Source organism: Pipistrellus hanaki, assembly GCF_964339955.1.
Source record: "Pipistrellus hanaki genome assembly, chromosome: 10".
NCBI lineage: Eukaryota > Metazoa > Chordata > Mammalia > Chiroptera > Vespertilionidae > Pipistrellus > Pipistrellus hanaki.
The window spans coordinates 48,494,622-48,516,707 of NC_140512.1; the positions used below are offsets into that span (position 1 = coordinate 48,494,622).

The following is a 22,086-nucleotide window of genomic DNA, read 5'->3' on the forward strand; positions in this document are numbered from 1 at the left end:
GCGCAGGGCTTTTGTCATCCAAGAATAGAGACGATGCTGTTGTTTTCCATAGTTCCCTGTGGAAGGAAAGCGTCTGGTCTTCCTTAGGGAGAGTAAGGAAGAGAGGTAAAGAGAATGCAACGCAGGCAGCAGAGAGAAAGAGATCTTCATGGGAAAAGTGTTAAAGCTTCCACCTCCCCTCTGATTACCCTGGATTCAGCCAGCCGACAATCTTACTGGAAGGCAAAGCAGTGAAGCTTGGGGCTGCCAAAGGCACACCCATTTGTTACAGCTCAGGCTGAGTTAGCATGCTGGCATTCTATCCAGGTTCTTGAGTTTTCTTTAGGGAAAGACATTGTGTGAACAAGTAAGGAAAAGGGGTAGGTTTGTATTTGATTTGAAGGGTGTTTCTACATGAATGGTTGGTTGGGTGTTTGTTAAAAGTTTATGTGTATCTATAATACATACAGGAGACTGCTTCTAGAAGTCTCGGCTGTGTGTAGAACTGAAGCATGAATGGAGGTGTTTTGTTTTTTTAAGTTATTAATATGGAAATTCACAATTATCCATCTAAGTTGAGTAGGGCCAATGCCATCATCTTGGATCAGAGGGAGAGCAGTTGCCTGTTCTTCCCACCCGTTTCCACCTGGTGGCGGTGTTCCCAGGTGCGAGGTCTGCCAAGGAAAAGCCTCAGAAGCCCTGAACAGGTTTAATGGGAGTCAAGGGGGATCTTCGTTCTTCACTCCTCCCCATGCATAGTTCTGGTCTACCTGGGACTGAGGTGGACGCACGCTTAATGCATTGAATTAGCAGGTCATCACAACTCTGCTTCGAGGACAATTTTTTCTCCCTCCTTCTCCCAGATGGTGTTTTTTGGCTACATGGTCTTCAGCATCATCTTTGGCCTCCTGGCTGACAGATATGGCCGCTGGAAGGTAGGTTGGCCTTGAAAGGTGATTTGTAATTTTCTTCTGTGTGTTGTTTTGTGGCCATGTCACCACTGCTTCTCTCTCTCTCTCTCTCTCTCTCTCTCTCTCTCTCTCTCTCTCTCTATATATATATATATATATATATATATATATATATATTGATTTTTTACAGAGAGGAAGGGAGAGGGTTAGAGAATTAGAAACATCCATCAGTTGCCTCCTGCACACTCCTTACTGGGGATGTGCCCACAACCTAGGTACATGCCCTTGACCGGAATCGAACCTGGGACCTTTCAGTCCACAGGCCAACACTCTATCCACTGAGCCAAACCAGTTAGGACACCACTGCTTCTCTTTAGCAGACATTTCTCTATCAATACCAAGATAGAAAGTGCAGAAATGCCCTCCACTGACATCACTTGCCTGAATTCCAGGCCTGTCTTCTCCCTTTCTCATCTTTCCTGAGGCATCTGGCCCTGTCCGAGGCCCCTGTGGTCCAGGCAGGGCGTTGGTGGACGTGCATAGTTAGAATGTGGCATCTGCACAGAGAAACACAGCTGCTTCACGTTAGTTAACTTTGAAACCGAGCAACTTGCTTATGGTCACACACACACTGAGATTAAACATTAAGACAAATCTGTGTCTTCTGATTCCAAACCCAGGTCTCTCCTCTTCTCTTGTCGGTTTTCTCACGGGAATGCCTCTCAAAGCATAAACTCAAAGGGAGAGGCCCCAAAGCGAAGCATTAACAGAATTGGCTGTATGTTTGATGTTTACAAATAAATATCATAGGCCCTTATAATTCACAGGAAAACACAGATGTCTGGGGTTCTCTCTAAGGAGCACACCCGTGCCTCTCCGCACCCCCCCCCCCCCCAGCCCCAGGCGCATTTTTCTTGCCTCTGTTTCCCAAAAACTTGTTCTTTTGCCCCTGAAACTCGTCCCTGAGCCCTTGCCGCCCAGCTGGCTCACTTCTTCTACTCTGTGACTTTCTAAATAAACTTTTCTTTGTTCTTGAAACACACACACAACACCCAAAAAAAAAAACACCCCACCAGTATCTCAAAAAAAGTGTAAAAAGCACAGAAGGCATTTACAAAAGAAGTACAAATGGTTAAGAAACCTTGGAAAGCATTCAGTCTCAGGAGTTATCAAAAGCAAAATTATGTTGTGTCAATGAAAAGAGACGTGGATCTCTATAAATCTGAGAAAGAATATTATTGGAGCCCATTGAGGGCTACAGCCAAGAGCAAAATTTCAAGACACCTGACACTGCTCTGAATTTGGAGAAGGGAGTGGCGCTCGTAGAGGTAGAAAAGTAGGCAAAAGCACATTTGGCACCTCAGGAGTTCCAATCAGGGTGCATACACTTCAGTGTTTGAGGGTTTTACATCAAATGGAAGGAATGCATCAGAAAGAAAAGGCTGGGTCATCATGGTGCCCCGGAAAGAATGTATAGGAAGGATAAGGTTGGGTCTGTAAACAACCAAACTGCCTTGGAACTGTTTGCGATGCATATTTATGTGGATAGTGAGAGAACAGACAATGTTCTGGAATCATTGACCTTTAATTTAGAAATTCTGAAGAAGGTGAGGAGGCTAGCCGCCATGGTGTGTGCCTTCGTGAGGAATTTGAGGCTCTTGGTTCTCTCCTGGTTACTGAGTTAGACAGTACACCTGAAGCACCATCTATATCCTCAAAAGCTAGATATAACAGTTTTCTTTTTTAAAAAAAATATATTTTATTGATATTTTACAGAGAGGAAGGGAGAAGGATAGAGAGTTAGAAACATTGATGAGAGAGAATCATCGATCAGCTGCCTCTTGCACACCCCCTACTGGGGATGTGCTCACAACCAAGGTATATGCCCTTGACCGGAATTGAACCTGGGACCTTTCAGTCTGCAGGCCGATGCTTTATCCACTGAGCCAAACCGGTTAGGGCTATAATTTTTTTCTTATCTAGTCTATTTCAAACATCAAATTTAAAAGGAATTTTTCTCTAAGAAACCTACACGTGTATGGATGCCCTTACATACTATTGGTATAGTTTTTCTGACCATTAGTTTGGCAGATCAAGAGCCTTGAGAATATCCATCCTCCTCATCTGACATTTGTCATTCCAGAAATCTAGCCTGTTTAGATCATTGGAGAACTGCAAAGATTTATGTGCATTCATCATCACAGCTCATTTTTATAGAAAATGTGAAATCACTTCAATATTCAATGGCGGGGAAAGGTTTATGCATTACAGTGCATCTTTCCAATGGACTATTTTACAGTCATTAAAAATAGGTTTTTTGGCTCTGGCCAGGCAGCTCAGTTGGTTAGAGTGTCATCTCAAGAAACCAAGGTTGTGGGTTCAATCTCTGGTCAGGTCACATATAAGAATCAACTAAGGAATACATAAATAACTGGAACAACAAGTCAATGTTCTTCTCTCTCTGTCTCTCAAAACCAATTAAACATTTTTTTAAGAAACAGGGGAAATTGGATAAAATCATGTTAAAAGTATTTTCTCTGGGTTGGAGAATTAAGGGTGATTTATTTTACTAGCAAATAGGTTTTTTTAAAATATATTTTTTATTGATTTCAGGGAGGAAGGGAGTGAGAGATAGAAACATCAGTGATGAGAGAGAATCACTGATAAGCTGCTACCTGCATACCCTGCACTGGGGTCTGAGCCCATAATCCGGGCATGTGCCCTGACCAGGAATCGAACCATGACCGACTGGTTCATAGGTCAATGCTCAACTACTGAGCCAGGCTGGCGAGGCTTTTTCTTCCATATTTTGTGCTATGAACTTGGGTTATTCTTACAATTAGAGAAAAAACAAATACCTTAAGTTTTCTCCTTATACCCAACTCCCACACAATGTTTCCTGTGCTCCTGACATCCTTGTGAGCAGGGAGGGCACACTTCTGCATTCTCAATGCAGTTGGGGAATTTCAAAGAATGGTCTAAACTCAGAATTGTGAATGGGCCCTGGGTGGGTAGCTCAGTTGGTTAGAGCATTGTCCCTGTATACCAAATACCAAGGTTGTGGGTTTGATCTCCAGTCAGGGCACATACAAGAGTCAACCAATAAATGCATCAATAAATGGAACAACAGATCTCTCTCTCTCTCTCTCTCTCTCTCTCTCTCTCTCTCTCTCTCACTCTCTCTCTCTCTCTCCTTCCTCCCTAAAATCAATAAATAAATTTGGAAAATAATTATTAAAACAAACAAACAAAGAATTGTGAGTGAAATAGGGGCTCTAATAAATGTGACAAGTCCAATGAGCAAAAGTCACCTCACAGGGTGATGTGATCATCAGTTCTTAGCTGGGTGGGTCATGGTGGGCAGTCATGCTCTCAGCCTGTCACTCCCCTAATCCAGCCCTGTCCCTGTTCCTGGGCACCTAGGTACACCCCTCCGAAATATCTGATCCTTGGCGACAGGGGCGAGTCACAGGCATTCTCAGTGAGCACAGAACTATCCTGCAATCCATCCTTAGAGATTTCCCGCCTTGCTTTCCCCGACCTCCGTGGAATCTTCCTTAGGTTCCCTCCTTAATTCCAAAAGGAACCGCACCGCTGTCATTCCCCAGAACGTTTGCGATCTTGCTCCCCAGCAGATGTCATTGGTTTGCCTCAAATAAACTCATAAAAAGTTCTCTGCAGGGTGGGAGGTCCTTGCGTCCACGGAATGTCTGGGCTTTCGGACAATGTAGAGCATCACGGCTGGTATTCGATGATTGGGGGAGATCAGTGAGCTCGCTGTTAGGCCAGCCCCTCAGGGGAGCAAAAACCTGGACGGAAATAAAAAAATTACCTTTTCCCCTGTCTTCAATGGAGCCAGGTCCCATTAATAACTTTCTTTTTGTTGCTTCAGATTTTGCTCCTCTCATTCGTGTGGGGAGCCTACTTCTCCTTGCTGACCTCGTTCTCTCCCTCGTACGTCTGGTTTGTCTTCCTGCGGATGATGGTGGGCTGCGGCGTGTCTGGCCATTCACAAGGGTAAAGACTTCACCTATTATTGTATTGTTATTATTATTATTATTATTATTAGTAGTATCCTTACTTATGACTTATCTTTTAGATCATGAGGGATGGTAGTACCATCAATAAATTGCAAATTTATCAACTTCACTTGTGCAAATTATTTTCGAGCTTTTTGTTGTTAAGTGATGGCATCTTATCTTATTGGTTGCTATTGGCCAGTCCAAACGGTGTTTGATGGTCAGGCCAGCAGACTGCTGGATTGAGTGCGGGTTAACTTTTTTGTTCCTGAGGTTGCTCATTTTTTTTTAGATACACACTATTTTGTTAGACTAAATGCTAAACAAAGCGTGGCATATGACGTCAGAAACGAAAATGTCCACCCAAACACAACCTATTCCTTTCTTGGATTTGTTGGAAGAGTTCAGTTTGGCCATAAGCACCTGGAACATTTAGGAATGGCCGTTTAAAAGTGCCAGTGCCCTGTAATTTAAGACTTTGTCAAACCAATTTGCAGAGCAGGGCGCGCGGCCCTGAAAGATACCCTGGGATGAGTGTGCAGTATCGTGCGTGCGTGCTTTTGTGTGTGTGTGTGTGTGTGTGTGTGTGTGTGTGTGCGTGAGTGCGTGTGAAAGGGGTGATGCTAAATTTTCAGCAATTTGGGAGCCTCCCTTACATTAACAGGTCTCTCAGGATATTCTCTCCTGGTGCCTGGGAACAAGTGCCTTTAGGATAGATTAGGAGACTTCAGAGCACCTAGCCGCTACCTTACTGTGGTGGGGGAGAAATTGTTCTTTCCTGGGCATGAGTCCTGGAAGAGTAAAGTCAGTAAAATGTTAAAGCATCCCTCAGAGGACACCCAGTGAATGCCCACGTTAAAAACTAACCCTTGCTAATAACTGCAATAGAGAAGGACAACTAGAAAGATGATGGGATATGAGTTCATGTATTCTTCTATTCTCAGAATTAATATGTACTTAATTAGAAACTGTGCTTTGAGTGTCATTATTAGTCGAGGGAACTATCTGCTCTTGGTGGTATTTTCATTTCCAAAGTGTTTTTTAGAATAGCAAATCAGACTTGGGAAAATGTATTCCCAACATTTCTCTTGGCAAAAGAGATAGGCTAATGCCTCTTAAATAGTAAGAGATAACTGAAAATTCAATAGCTTTGACTTTTAATAATGTTGGGCATACAAGTATTCATATAACATCAGGAATAAAAATATAAACAGAAGAACAGTTTTTACGTTTACTTCTTGTTTTCTTGTGTGGATCTTAGCTGTATTACTCTAAAGATAAAAGGCCACAGTGACAGGCTACAAATGCTCATTTGAGCCAAGAAAATAGGTATTCAGGAAGCACCAATCCCAGCAAAAACCCAGGGTTCCAATCGGGAGCTGAAGACAAGGGCGTATTTGTGAGAAGGGGAAGGGGAATTACTATGTGACTAGAAGGAAGGAATTTCTATGGCTGCAGATAAGCTAATGAAGGAATTTCTACAGGTGCAGATACATTGATAGAGCGACTAATTCTGAAGAATGACTTGAATTTTCTGCTTTCCTGTTATCTTTGCAAGCAGCTGTTTGGAATACAATAGTGCTTCAAGCACAGCCCAAAGGTCATTTTGCCCATTTTTAACAATCCAGAGGTTTGAGAAGACGTTCAAGGTAGTTGTCTGGGTAGGCAGCTCGGACTCCATTTTGTTTGATTGTTTGTTTGTTTGCTATCAGAGATGATGTTCTTTTCCATTTATTTTTAGAGATAGTGGGAGGGGAGAAGGGAGAGAGAGAGAGAGGGAGAGAGACAGTGAGAGGGAGAGAGAGAGAGAGAGAGAGAGAGAGAGAGAGAGAGAGAGAGAGAAACATCAATGTGAGAGAGACACATCGATTGGTTGACTCCTGCACGCACCCCAACCATCAGGTGTGTGCCCTTGACCAGGAATTGAACTCTCGGCCCTTGGGTATATGGGCCAATGCTCTAACCACTGAACCCACAGAAGCCAGGATTCCAACTCTACTTGGAAGCGGCTTCGTTTATATTATTTTTTACAGCTGTAACAATTATATATATATATTTTTAAAATATATTTTATTGATTTTGTACAGAGAGGAAGGGAGAGAGATAGAGAGCCAGAAACATCAATGAGAGAGAGTCGTCCATCAGCTGCCTCTTGCACACCCCCCACTGGGGATATGCCCGCAACCAAGGTACATGCCCTTGACCGGAATCAAACCCGGGACCCTTCAGTCCACAGGCCGACGCTCTATCCACTGAGCCAAACCGGTTTCGGCTATATTTTGATGTATGATTGTCTAGGAAACTCTCTTCTGTTTTCCTTTAATGCTTGTCCTCACTATTTCTGACAATACTTCACTTCTGACACCAGCTGTGTGGATTTTCCCCACACCAGCAAGTCTCTGGCGCCAGCTGGATGCCCCACAGTTCATTCTAACGCTCAGCAGAGTTCGTGCGGTTCCCACAGATGCCGGCCCCACTGCGAACACCACTTAGCCACAGCTGCTGGCTGACGTGGCTACGAACCGAAAGTCCCTGCAAACCCCTTCCCAGGTTTAAGAATTTGCTGGCAGAACCCAGAAAAGCAGCTTACTAACTATTGTGAGAGGACTGTGTATGACGAAGGCTATTTCAGAGGATGCAAATGAACAGCCAGATGAAGACATGCCCAGGACAAGGTCCTGGGGGGCCCCCGAGTCCGGGAGCCTCCACCCCGTGGAGCTGGGGTGCGCCTCCCTCCCGGTCTTTGAACGTCACCCTGCAGAGGCTTCTGTGGAGGCGTCACTATGTGGGCCTGACTGAGGAGGAACCCACTTTCCCGTCCTCTCCCCTCCGGAAGGTGGGGCAGGACGGAGCATTCTGACTTGGTAATAGTGGCTCAGTCTTCCCAGGGGCCAGCCCTCACCGCACAGCCTGAGAGCTCCTCAGTAGAACAGAGGATGGTCCTACTGAGGCAGGAAAGTAGAGCAGGGAACAAAGGCCTGAGGCTCTACCCTCCTCCTCTCCGTTTTGTCTGGAACACCACAGATATGACCTTCACTGACCATCTGTCTCCTCCCTCCACCCGCCCTCCGTCCTGGTTGAAAGAACCAAAAAGAAATCAGTATCGGGGAGGAGAGACAAGGAGGAGCTGGGCAGGCAGTCACCCCACCAGCGTCAGAGGCAGAGGGCCACCCTATGCCTGCTTTGCCCATGTTTCACAAAAACCTCCCTCCCAGACACCACCAGGGGGTCTCATTCTCCAAGGTCCCCCACTCTCACTTCTCAGGCAAGTCCTATTGCTGTAATAAACACCCTGTGTTGCCGAGACCGGTTTGGCTCAATGGATAGAGTGTCTGCTTGGGGACTGAAGGGTCCCGGGTTCAATTCCGGTCAAGGGCATGTACCTTGGTTGTGGGCATATCCCCAGTAGGGGGTGTGCAAGAGGCAGCTGATCGATGACTCTCTCTCAGCAATGTTTCTAACTCTCTATCTCTCTCCCTTCCTCTCTGTACAAAATCAATAAAATATATTAAAACAAACAAACAAACAAACAAACAAACAAACAAAAACGCCCTGTGCTTTTTTAAGTCCTCCTGTCACGCTCATGCCCTCCTTCTTGTTCGGTGACAAGGACCTGGATCCGGGTGAGACCTCCGTTCGGCCTCCCCGGTGCTGCCCGGCATTGCTGTCACCCAGGACAGTGCCAGGGTCACAGGAGCGCCCTTGGTGTCAGGAGACCCAAGACCCGCTCTTTGGGAACCATAGACACCGGTCTTACCACTTCACAAGGATGAATGTTCGTGTCTTCTCAGTCTTTATCTCTGTGGCAAGAAAATTGATAACTGTTCAAATGAGTTATTTGGTTTCCTAAAAACAAAATTATTGCCGGAACTGGTTTGGCTCAGTGGATAGAGTGTTGGCCTGCGCACTGGAACATCCTGGGTTCAATTCCGATCAAGGGCATGTACCTTGGTTTTGGGCACATCCCCAGTAGGGGCTGGGCAGGAGGCAACTGGTCAGTGTTTCTCATCGATCATCGATGTTTCTAGTTCTCTATCCCTCTTCCTTCCTCTCTGTAAAAAATCAATAAAATATATGTTTAAAAAATAAAAACAAAATGATGTTTTCTCCCCTTCCTGTGTAGGCTGATCATCAAGACTGAATTTTTGCCCACCAAATACCGAGGCTACATGCTTCCCTTGTCCCAGGTAAGGTAAATAGGACCTCTGCCCAGGCTTCTGCACCGAGGGAATACGGGGTTCCGGGGTTTCCTTCTGGCTGCTTGGCTGCTCTTAGGGTGGGTCCACTGTCTGTGGCTTGGAATGCTGGGCAGCAGAGGCCCCGTCCCGAGGTCCCTGAGCCAGGACTCTGTCCCCGCAGCAGCGCTGAGAGCACAGCTTAGCTGACCTCACCGGAATGCCAGGAGCCCAGGCACACATCTGCAATGCACGTGCTCTATGGAGGGACAGAGCTACCACCCCCTTTAGGGCATCTCACCTCCCTCCTCAGGACACTAGTGTCTGTCACCGACCCCGCCTGGGGGCCATGCCACGCTGCAGCCCCCCCGAGCCATTTGTCCCCGGAGAGGATGGGGTACTCTCCGCCCCTCCCGCCTGCTGGCCCCTGAGGAGCGGCCACGGCACCCTACGTGCTCTGGCCTCGCTGTCGATGCCGCCCTTGTCCAAAAGCGCTGGCCCTTCAGAGGTCCCAGGAGAAAGACAACAGTAAAGTAGTAGGACACTGCTTTTACATTTATTTTTAATGTTTCTGATACTAAATTTAGGCAACAACAACAAATTAGAAACCTAACAAACAGTAAATAGCTCTTTACATTCCCCCCCCAGACTTCTTCCTCTGATCGCTGTTGAGGTGGACACACACACTTTTAATACTTAGGGGTTGGTTGTTTTTTTTTTTTACATTTAACATGATTTCCTTGGTATGGTCCTGCTCTGTGGGCGTTGCTTCTTGCACCCGCCACTCAGTCCTCAGCAGGCTTCCTGGTTATGCACTCTCCAGGTCTCTTTGGGTCATTTAATTCACTCCGATGTGGTTAGCTAACTATGTGCTTATGACCCCCCAAAGCCTCATCTACCGCCAGGAGCACCTCCTGGAATTTCTGACCCAGATGACCAGTTACCTGATAACAACTTGAATATCCTACGTGTTCCTCAAATACAACATTCATAGAACTAATCTCTTCTTCTTCTTCCTCTGAAGACTCTCACTTGCTTTCAGTTAATAGCAAATCCTGTCCCTTCAGTCATCTGAGCCACAAACTCAAGAATCATCCCTGGCCCCTCTCTTTCCCTTACTTCCATTTAAGGAATTGCCAAGCCCTACTGATTTGTCCCCTATAATGGGCCCTCAGCCACAATGTCCATCAGTCCTGTCCCCTTGGCCTCCAAAATGTGTGTCATATCCATGAGTTAAACATTTAATTTTTTTTGCCATTTCATTATTAAAATCCTCTCCAATGCCATGTCACCTGCCCCCTGGTCTATGCAATGCTTTGTTACCGCCCTTCCTATCCATTGTCTCTTCAGAAAGGTTGTCCCTGATCACTTCCTGAGATCATCTTGTTTGCATTTTTAAAAAATATATATTTTATTGATTTTTTACAGAGAGGAAGGGAGAGAGATAGAGAGCTAGGAATGTCAGATGAGAGAGAAACATCGACCAGTTGCCTCTTGCACACCCTCTACCGGGGATGTGCCCGCAGCCAATGTACATGCCCCTGACCGGAATCGAACCTGGGACCTTTCAGTCTGCAGACCGACGCTCTACCACTGAGCCAAACCGGTTTCAGCTCTTGTTTGCATTTTTGTAGTAGAATCTCTTGTTCATGAAATAGTCACCCCTAAGTAGTCCCCCAAGGAATCTTTTAGGATATTATCCTCTCTCCATCTCTGTGAGGTGGAATAGAATGATCATTTATTCTCCATTTTCCAAAGGGGAAATAATGTTCAGGCTGAACATTCAGAACTGTCCTAATTCCCAACCAAGGAGGCCTGCTGGTAATTGGCTGCCATGTGATTCACTGATATAAAATGATCTCCAAGTTATATGTTTAGTGTGGAAAGCAAAGTGTAAGCATTAGTTATACTACGTGACCATTTGTGAAAAAAGAGAAGAGCATAATACTACACTATTAGCTTGTATATATTTAGAACAGCGTTAGGAATATGTGACAAACCGAACACAGGTCCTTTCCAAGGAGAGAAATTGGTGGCAGGGAGGTAGAGAAGAGACCCTTTTTATAGTGTTCTCCTTCGTACCTTGAATTCTGAACCAGTGAATTGCTTATTTGAGAAAATAAAAGCCAAAATCAGGGGTGCCAGATCTTTAAAACTTTGGTGACATTTTGACCCTCCGTCTAGGAGTCCCCAACTCAGGCTAGCAAACAAAGCCACGAGCAGTGAAATCCCTGCCCCCAGGCAGCCAGGCCCTGAGTGGAACCAGAACGTGGGCTCCTCAGTCAAAGACCCTCTCTCCTTCTCTTCCTCTTCCTTCGGTAAAATGCTGGGCGGGGCAGCTCCTGAGAGAGGAAGTCTGAAGCCAGTTTGCGAGGAGGGATTTCATCTTCCATTCTTGCCCCAGGTGTTCTGGCTTGCGGGCTCCCTGCTCATCATCGGTCTGGCCTCTGTGGTCATCCCCACCATCGGGTGGCGCTGGCTCATCCGCATCGCCTCCATTCCCGGCATCATCCTCATCTTGGCCTTCAAGGTGAGGAAGCTCCCTGGGCTCTCCATCCCTCCCTCCAGTGGTCCAGTGGCCTTTGGGTCCCTCACCCCCCTCTTCCCTTTATTTAAGGATCCGTCTCAGTAAGCATGGTGGCAGGGCTAACGAGCAAGGCCTGTCCGAGGGTGTGAATGCACAGAATGTGTCTGGGGGAGAGCAGGGAGGCAGGTGGCTGGGGAGAGGGGTGCTGGGGAGACAGGCCTGTGTTCAGATCAGGAAGAGCCTCACAGGCCAGGGGCTCTGGGGGTGGGAGAGGGGTTCTGGGCTGGGCAGCTGGCTCAGGGCTGGGTGGAGCCTGGGCAGCAGAGGGCAGGAAGGCAGTTAGAAAATGTCTGGACAGCCAAAACCGGTTTGGCTCAGGGGCTAGAGCGTCGGCCTGCGAACTGAAGGGTCCCGGGTTCGATTCCGGTCAAGGGGGTGTGCAAGAGACAGCTGGTCGATGTTTCTCTCTCATCGACGTTTCTAACTCTCTATCCCTCTCAATTCCTCTCTGTGAAAAATCAATAAATTATATTTAAAAAAAAAAAAAAAAGAAAGAGTGTCTGGACACTCCTGGCGGGAGGGGAGGAGGGTCCGAGCCGCCCATTGGCTGTGGGAACGGGGAGCGAGGTGCGGCCTGCGGGGATGTTCTCCTGAGGAAGCACCCACCAGCCTGGACTGGGCGTGAGGCACAGGGGGCGGGAGCAGGCCACGTTGACTCTCCAGGTCCCGGCTTCCGTGGAGGCCTGTGCTGATGCTGAGTGTGGTGGTCAAAGTTTTCAACCCGCAGTGGGGTGAGGGCCTGGACGTTCAGGGGGCCCTTGTGGGTGCTGGAGGCGCCTGCTGCATTGTGGGAGGTCTTGGGGCTCCTGCAGAGGCCTGGCGTGGCAGAGCAGGGAAGGGGCACAGGGGGCCTGGGGCGTGGGGGAGATAGTTACCAATGAGACAAGGATTTCATCGCAGTAACAAGTATGCCGAGCCCATTGGAACGGAGCCTGCTGTTGTGTAAGGTGACACTGTCTGTGAGAAGGAGAATGCAACCTCCCACCGGGGATGCCCGCTCTGCTGTGTGCCCTTACGCTCACCACGCCCTTTCCCGTCGCTGGGAAGGGGACGGTGTGGTCTGCACATGGAGACAACAGTCGTGCCCCTGGGTTCCCAGCAGCCGCTGCTCTCCTGTTCTTTGTCCTCTGTGCCCAGTTTATCCCGGAATCTGCCCGGTTCAACGTCTCCACCGGGAACACGCAGGCCGCCCTGGCTACGCTGCAGCACATCGCCAGGGTGAACCGCTCGGCCATGCCCGAGGGGCAGCTGGTGGAGCCCGTCCTGGTGAGTGCCCGGAGGGCGGTCTTCTCCCGCGCGGGGACCACCCGGAACCCCCTTAGTCATGGGAGGCTGGCGGGGAGGGGGCCATCGGGCTCCAGGCCTGCCCCTGGAGGGAATGGCGACAAGAGCAGAGCGATGGGACTGGATCCGGCAGGGAGCCCTGGTCAGTTACCTCCCTCCGCTTTCCTCGTCGATACAGTGGGCACAATCACACCTGCCTTGCCGAGGCAGTCACAGGATTGGCATCGTTGTTTATAGGTGAGAGATTGGTTTAACATTTAATTTTCTTGTACGGGCCTCATCTTTTTTTTTTTTATATCAGTTTACAAACGTCATCAAATGCTTTTAAAAACACACCAAAATGTGGCGTTTAAAATTCTACTGGTTCAGGACTCTCAGGGAAATCTGCGTTCCTTCCGCACACGGGCCCAGACACCCCTTCACCCACCTGCAGGCGCTCTGCCAGGCTCCTGTCCACACGACCTCTCCCTCACCTTTCCGCCTTCTTCACCTTCCCACCACCTCATTGTTGAAGTTTCTCTCTTTCCCTCTCCCTTCTTCTCTCTGAGATCAAGAGAGAGAGAGAGAGAGAGAGAGAGAGAGAGAGAGAGAGAGAGAGAGAGAGGGCCCTAGCCAGTTTGACTCAGTGGATAGAATGTTGGCCCACAGACTGAAGGGTCCTGGGTTTGAATCCGGTAAAGGGCATATGCCTTGGTTTCAGGTTCCCTGGCCCTGGTCAGGGTACATGCAGGAGGCAACCAATCGATGTGTCTCTCTCACATCGATGTTTCTCCCTGTCTCTCTCTCCCTTCCACTCTCTCTAAAAATCAATGGAAAAATATCCTCTGGTGAGGATTTACAAAAACAAGAGAGAGAGAGAGAGAGAGAGAGAGAGAGAGAGAGAGAGAGAGAGAGAGAGAGAGAGAGAGATCCTGGACTCCCAGACCACACTCCTGGTCTCTCTCAAAAGCCCTTTAATTCCAGGTCTATTTGTGAGAAAAGAGTGATTGGTTTCAGCTGAGAACCCCCAAAGTTTCCCTAACTTTACATAAAACCCATTGCTGTCAATAATATGGAACTCATCCTCATTTATTTTTATGCAAAAGTACTTAATAGGTACTAACTGTGGATAAGAACGTTTGCTAATTTCCCTAAAGAAACAAAAAGAAATCCATCTTCTATTCTATTTATGACATTTTTTCCTTATAAAAGCCGCACACACTTTGTAAAGGTTAGGTTTTTCATTTTAATGTTAATAATAAAGAATATCCCATCAATTTTATGGTTTTTTTATGTATCTTCCTATGTTCTACACCCGTGAGAAGAGGATGAATGAAAGTGTTAGAATCATAAATTCCACAAGTTAGGGTACCTGCCAATGAAAATAAGTGTGCAAAGACTGGCTGGGATGCATGTGTTAAAAATGATTATGGGGCCGAAACCGGTTTGGCTGAATGGATAGAGTGTCGGTCTGTGGGCTGAAAGGTCCCAGGTTTGGTTCCAGTCAAGGGCATGTACCTTGGTTGTATGCACATCCCCAGTAGTGGGTGTGCAAGAGGCATCTGATCGATGTTTTTCTCATTGATGTTTCTAACTCTCTCTTTTCCTCTCTGTAAAAAAATCAATAAAAATATATTTTTAAAAATGATTATGGGATTGGGTGGGATGTACTCATAGGATTTCAGTGGTTATTTCACCTCCCCACATCCCATGTTGTCCTTGTTTCAAAATATGTTGCTTGTATTTAATATCTAAAATATTAGAGATATCTTTGCTTGCCCTTAACCCACTAAATCTATTCTGTTTCCCTCTTTTCACTGCCCTAGGCTAAAAGAGGAAGGTTTGCAGACCTGTTGGATGCTAAATATTTGCGGACCACGTTACAGATCTGGGTCATCTGGTAGGAATGGAGTTACTTCAGCCCTGGCTGGTGGCTCATTGGTTGGAGTATCTTCTTGTATCGACCAAAAGGTTGCGGTTTCGATTCCTGGTCAGGGCACGTATAGAAGACAACCAATTGATGTTTCTCTTTTTCTCTTTTCCCCTTCCTCTCTCTCTCTCTCAAAAAATTTTTTTAAATTAAAAAGCCTATCCTAGATTAAGGATTTTTGAAATGTAATTATATCAAAATGAGTTTTATAGAAAGCCTACCAAAGTAAATCTACTCAAAATGCTCCTGGAGAGAAAAACACCAGGAAGACCCCACCAATCTCATCTTTTTACTAATACCACCAACCAAAGAAATAAGTAAAATAACCATTTAAAAGAAGGAGAGAAAGAAAAGAATCCTAATTGTCCACAGTGTTTTTATTTTTCATCTCAACATAGGACCTCACTTTCTAACCCTTGGAAGTGTGGTTCACCACTACAAATCCACCGTCACGGCCGAGATTAAAGACGGACTGGACCAAGTGTCGGGTGGATGTAAGGTCACAGGGACTGTTGCATTCACTGCTGATTATAGTTCAAGTTAATACAACCATGTTGGAAAACTGTTTGGAAAAATCTATCGTAATTGAAAATATACATATCCTTTGGCTCAGCAATTCCCCTCAAGGGCTCATACCCAACAGAAATGCATACATACATTTACCAAAAGACATTTACATGAATGTCCAGCGCATTATTTGTCACAGACCCATACTACAAATAACCCCATGTCCCTCAACAACATAATGGATACATTGTGTTATGTTCATAGACTGGAATACTATACAATAATGAAGATGAGAAAACTAGGGTCAACACTCGACAGCTGAATCTCATAAAGGTAATAACAAGCAGCCGAAACCGGTTTGGCTCAATGGATAGAGCATTGGCTTGAGGACTGAAGGGGTCCCGGGTTCAATTCCGGTCAAGGGCATGTACCTTGGTTGAGGGCATATCCCCAGTAGGGGATGTGCAAGAGGCAGCTGATCGATGACTCTCTCATCGATGTTTCTAACTCTCTATCTCTCTCCCTTCCTCTCTGTAAAAAATCAATAATATATGTATATATATATATATATATATATATATATATATATATGTAATAACAAGCAAAGGAAACCAGAAACGCAATGCATATGATGTGATCCCACTTATATAAAGATAGGAAATAGGCAAAACGAATATTTAGGACAGTGGTTGTCTATCTGCCTCCTTCTGCTATAATCATTATTAATAATGTCTCTCCTTGACACTTTAAAAATGTTTAAATACTGTTAGTATTTGGAGATCAGCCAAATTAAAGCGACTTTAATAACAAGGGGAGACATTTTGATTGTTTTCTTTTTAAATGTTTAATTATGAAAATTTCCAAACAGATGTGTAAGTAGAGAGGATACTGGATGAACTTGGGTTCGCTCATTACCCAGATCTGATGGTCATGGAAATTCACCCTTAGCCGCAGCTACATTTTCCTGTGCTGAAGTGTTTTCAAGCCCCAGGCTTCTGACATTTCATCCCCAGTTAGCTCACTAAGGCTCAACTACTTGAGGGCGTTTCCTTCAGTGGTGGGCAAACTCATTAGTCAACAGAGCCAAATATCAACAGTACAACGACTGAAATTTCTTTTGAGAGCCAAAGTTTTTAAACTTAAACTTCTTCTAATGCCACTTCTTCAAAATAGACTCACCCAGGCCGTGGTATCTTATGGAAGAGCCACACTCAAGGGGCCAAAGAGCCGCATGTGGCTTGGGAGCCGCAGTTTGCCGACCTCGGTCTGAGATGACTACAATCCTGTAATCACACTGACAAGAGTAGTGATCTTCAGGTTACTCTCACCCAGTCAATACCCAGGACATACATGATTTCCTCCGGTTGTCCCCACGTGTCTTTTTCAGCTGGCTTTTGCAACCATTTCTGAAAAACCGGGAGGCTGATATTTTTTTTTCTTGAATAGATGTCTTTAATGAGATATAAAAATAACATACAGAAAAGTTAATCTACCGAAGAGTGGGGAGAAAATATAAAGCAAACACAAAAACCGTCCGTGGCTCATCACAGCCTGCGAACGGCCCTTTGCGCTAGGCAGAATTCTAAAGTGACCCCAAGATGACCCGCACTCCTTCTATGCGATCAAACACTAGTTCAGGTGCTGATGTGAGGATGTAATTGAGATCAGGGCCTTAAAATGGGAGGATTCGGACCCCGCAGGTGGGCCCCATCGAATCACTTGCGCCCTTAAGAGCAGAGAACTGTGTCCAGCTGGGCAGAGAGCTGGAGGAGAGAAAACGGAAGAGGCGGAAGGAGAGGAGAGAGAGATTCAGGGCATGAGACGGCCTCGACCCCGTGCCGCTGGCTTTGAAGACGGGGAGTGAGGGGAGCAGGGAGACGCGGAGAACAACTGGTCAACAGCCAGCGAGGAAACCGTTATGAGTTCTCCGGCCCCACGGGGCTGAATCCTGCCAACCAGCCGGGTGAGCTTGGGAAATGGATTCTCCCCCCAGAAAGGCCTCGGACCTGCCTACACTCTCATGTTTGTCTCTGAGACCTGGAGCAGAGGAGTCAGCCAGACCCAGAGCACTTCTGACCTCCAGAGCTGTGAGATCCTGGCCGTGTGTTGTTTTAAGCCACAAAGTTTGTGCGAACTCATTGCAGCAGCGACAGAAAATGAATCTAGACTTTAAACTCCTTCACTGGGCCTGTAGGGTCCTCCTAATCCAGATCTTGCAAATCTGTTTCCCATTGTGTGGCTTCCGGTCCCCCAGTCCCCCAGATATGTGAGCTGGGGTTGCTTCCCTGCCCTCTCCTCCTGCTCCCCCCCCCCCCCCCCCAGCCCTCTCACATCTCCCTGCAGCTCTCTGTGGCACCCACTTTTCTCATGTCCATTTTTCCTCACTCCCAGGCTGGGCATCTCTTTCGCCTACTACGGGGTCATCCTGGCCAGCACCGAGCTGCTGGAGCGGGACCTGGTCTGTGGTTCGAGGTCCGAGTCCGAGGCGGTGGTGAGCGTGGGGGTTTCAGAGGAGAGCCGGAGCCCCTGTTACTGCCACATGTTTGCCCCCTCTGACTACCGGACCATGATCATCAGCACCGTCGGTGAAATTGCCTGTAAGTGTCTCTGCGTGTGGGGCCTCTCTCTGTTTTGGGTCGGGGAGAGGGGGAGGAAGGGGGGGGGGAGGAACAGGCAAGTCGGCCCTGGAGGGGAGAAGTGTGACCCTCCGTAGACTTGGCTCCCACCTGGCAGAACTGAGCAACTCCCCAGATCGGTGGTCGGCAAACCAGTTGTGGCTCTTCCACAAGATACCACGGCCTAGGCGAGACTATTTTGAAGAAGTGGCATTAGAAGAAGTTTAAGTTTAAAAAATTTGGCTCTCAAAAGAAATTTCAGTCGCTGTACTGTTGATATTTGGCTCTGTTGACTAATGAGTTTGCCGACCACTGCCCCAGATAATGCTGACAGCCGCCCCTGTGGTTCGGGGTGGGGAGAAGTCTGGAGGAGCAGAGCTTTGAATTACAAAATCCTGTCCATTTTAAGATGTATTTTTTCTTCCCATTTTAAAAAAATATGTGTTTTTATTTTTTATTTTATTGATTTCAAAGAGGAAGGGAGAGAGAGAAACCTCAATGATGAGAGAGAATCATTGATCGGCTGCCTCTTGCACACCACACAAGGGGGAATGAGCCCAAACCTGGCCCTGTGCCCTGACTGGAATCGAATGTGACCTCCTGATTCATAGGTCAGTGCTCAACCACTGAGCCACACCGGCCAGGCTTTCTTCACATTGTAACATTTCTGAAATTGGGATGCATCTTACAATGGCATGTTAGATTTTAACTTGCAGCACTGTTTCTGTCCTAGTAGACATAAAACAATGGTACTTAAATTTCAATAACACCTTGAATTTGATGAAAAACCATATACAACATTTTGGCCTAAAATATAGGCCTAGCAAGTAGGCAATTTACAACAGACCTGCATGGTAAGCACCCGGGCCTGAGAAGTCCTTGATGCACACCGGTGCTTGTCATTCTTGGACCCACGTGGGGAAAGTATGTCTAAGGTTGATGAGTGTGACGGTCTCGGCTGGGATACACACACCATTTGTGAAGCTGCTGCTTCCTGAAATGAGGAGGAACCGGTGCACCCTCCCGAGGTTCCAGAGATGGTCTTTGTCGTTTGCTCTCTAGTGAACCCTCTGAATATCGTGGGCATTAACTTCCTGGGCAGACGGCGGAGCCTGTCCATCACCATGGGCTGCACAGCGTTGTTCTTCCTCCTCCTCAATATTTGCACGTCAAGGTATTTTCTCTCTGCTTGCTTCAAAATAGTCCAGTTTTGATGGGGTCTTCTAACGAAGTGTTCACTGGGGGTCAGGGTCAAGTCTCTTTCACCAGGAGAGGAGAGAATGGGCTGCTTGTTTGCCTAGAATGCTCTTACCTGGCACCTACACTGGTACCTGCCTCTTCAGCTATCACAGGACATGGATACCACCATGGGACTGCTCACTCCGCTCACTCCACTCACCCACATATTTAGGATCTTTAGACCAAGCTTCTTGGAGAAATGGGACCCTCCTAGTTAACAAATTACGCTGACTATAAGCCAAGATAGTCTAGTGATATATAACATAACATAAAACACAACACATACCTGTAGTGTGAAAATTCATTTAACTTTTAATCGGCCACCCTGGAGTGGCCTTCGTTACAACATAAATCACTTATTCTACGAACTATCCCAACCATGTTGGGGGAGTGGGGGCCAGGCTAGAATGGCACCCTTTGGGGAGTGGAGAGGTCCGGGAGTAGGACTGAAGGTTCAAGGCAGGCATCTGCGTTAGGACCCGCTCAGCGGGCCAGCTGGGAAGCAGCTGGTCACCCGGGGGTGGGCGATGGCACCTGTGATGCACTCGGTGGGGCCGGGGAAGACCCTGCCCGTTGCCTTGGGTGACTTTCCCCCGGCTCTCTGTTCCCCAGCGCCGGCCTCATCGGCTTCCTCTTCATGCTGAGGGCGTTGGTGGCTGCCAACTTCACCACCATCTACATCTACACCGCTGAGGTGAGTGTGGGGGAGGGTCTGCTCCTTCAGGGGGTGCAGAGAGGATGTCCACCCATAGGTAACGCATCCTTGGCTTGTGGTGGCTTTTGATGATTTTCTGAAAACACCCCGCTAAAAGGATGCCAGAAGGTTGATTGGACAGGGAGTGTCCCCTGCCCCCTTGGGTCTAGTGCCGGCCAGTGTCTGAGGAGAAACTGAGGACGCCTCCCTTCTCCTGGGCAGCATTCATATAGAGCAACTCCTGTCCCAGCGCCTGCTTCAGAGAAAAGGCCCACGCTGCATGTCGCCGTTAAAATGTAAAACTCCCGATGTCCCTCTTTTTGAAATTGGGGATGTATTTTTCACCTTTATTCCTTTGAAAGATCACACCCCCTTCGTTGGTTATTGGCTGCATGTAGCTTACATTGAAGTTTAATAGTAATATAGTCTTTCTGAATTTACTGAACTGATACATCTACTATGTAGCTTCCTGCCTGAGGAGGCTAGAGGCTCCTCTCATTAACCCTCCCTTTATTTTTAAAAAAATATATTTTATTGATTTTTTACAGAGAGGAAGGGAGGGAGATAGAGAGCTAGAAACATCGACCAGCTGCCTCTTGCACACCCCCTACTGGGGATGTGCCCGCAACCAAGGTACATGCCCTTGTCTGGAATTGAACCTGGGACCTTTCAGTCCGCAGACCGACGCTCTACCACCGAGTCAAACCGGTTTTGGCTAACCCTCCCTTTAAAGAGCTGATATGCCTAGAAATGAGAAGTTTCTGGGGAGGAAGCCTAGTCTTTTACTGGTTTTGTCCCTCGGTGAGCTGGGCACGAAGTGCTGTGGGACTGATGAACGGCCTCTGTTGCCATTCCTGGAAACACGAAGGCTGTTGAGGTTGCAGACGTGACGTGCCAGAGACAGGAAAGCCACAGGGAAATGTTCTCCCCGCCCCCATAGCGATAGGAAGTGATGAGATGTTCGGCACATACCGAACACGTCACTTAATTCCATTAACCACGTCTTCTAAAATGATTTTGTGCATTTAGAATCAGCGTGCCATATGCTCTGCTTCTAAAGCTATATTTGCAATGTTCAGCTTACCATTTTGGAATGTTTTCATTTAAAGGTCCTTTCTAAGTTGTTTTTCCCCCCCTGATACTTATTTTAAAAATCATTTGTTGTTCTATCTCCCAGAATTGTCAAAATCTGAACAAAAGACTTTATTAATGTTATATATGGAAAAAACCATCACCATATATCCAGAAAAAGCAAGCAAGCTCCCCTGAGACCACCCTCCCCCCCAAACCCTCCCCTCCTATAAACATAGCAGCGGCCGCTGAGGCAGGAATGCATTTCGCTTTTTGCACTTGATAGATGGCAGCTAACAGATCACAGCCTAGAAAAAGGGCTTCGTGCTTTGTTTTAATGAAATGGTAAAAACTGTTTTCTGAGTATTGAGAGAAAATTCCCCAGAGTTTTTAATAAAAATCACCTTTTTATATATTCTCCCTATGATCTCATTTGTTACATAACATTTGCTTTCTTATTCAACTTTTGCCCGTTCCTATAAGAATTCTGAACTAATGAAGTACAGATTAATGAGGTTTCACTATAAATGTAAGAAAGTTGCAGAAACAAAGTAGATTATGTCATAAGATTTTGCAGTGAGAACATGGTGAGGGTGTAGCATGTATCTAGCCCTGTCTCTTAAATATGTTTTTATTGATTTTAAAGAGAGGAAGGGAGTGGGAGATAGAGAGAAAAACAAGGTTGAGAGAGAGAAATGATAAGAGAGAAACATTGATAGATCTCCTCCTGCATGCACCCAACCAGGAATCAAACCCACAACCTGGGCATGTGCCCGGACTGGGAATCGAACCAGCGATCTTTCTGGTGGCACTTCTTTAAGGTTTCATTGAATCACTGCTTGGGAAATATTTTCCTTCAGTAGAACTGCCCTTATGCATTTTTAGCTCTAAAGTGGGAATCTGCCTGATTCCAGAGCTTGCTTTTCTAAAATTATATTTTGAATATTCAATTAAATACATAGTTTGGCCCTAGCTGGTTTGGCTCAGTGGATAGAGCATTGGCCTGCAGTCTGAAAGGTTCTGGGTTTGATTTTGGTCAAGGGCACATGCCTGGGTTGTGTGCTTGATCCCAGTATAGGGGCTGCAGGAGGCAGCT

General features: G+C 46.7%; 1 protein-coding gene across 1 annotated transcript in view; it reads left to right on the forward strand.

Annotated features, from left to right (window-relative positions):
* The first annotated feature begins 426 nt into the window (after positions 1-426).
* SVOPL (SVOP like) overlaps positions 427-22,086 on the forward strand; it is a 38,342-nt gene continuing 16,682 nt past the window's right edge. The window contains exons 1-9 of the mRNA XM_084896801.1: positions 427-914; positions 4,783-4,907; positions 9,033-9,096; positions 11,489-11,614; positions 12,809-12,937; positions 14,761-14,834; positions 17,763-17,968; positions 19,049-19,160; positions 19,838-19,919. Coding sequence (XP_084752927.1) covers positions 843-914; positions 4,783-4,907; positions 9,033-9,096; positions 11,489-11,614; positions 12,809-12,937; positions 14,761-14,834; positions 17,763-17,968; positions 19,049-19,160; positions 19,838-19,919 — 990 coding nt within the window. The 5' untranslated portion in view covers positions 427-842. The remainder of the gene's footprint in view (positions 915-4,782; positions 4,908-9,032; positions 9,097-11,488; positions 11,615-12,808; positions 12,938-14,760; positions 14,835-17,762; positions 17,969-19,048; positions 19,161-19,837; positions 19,920-22,086) is intronic.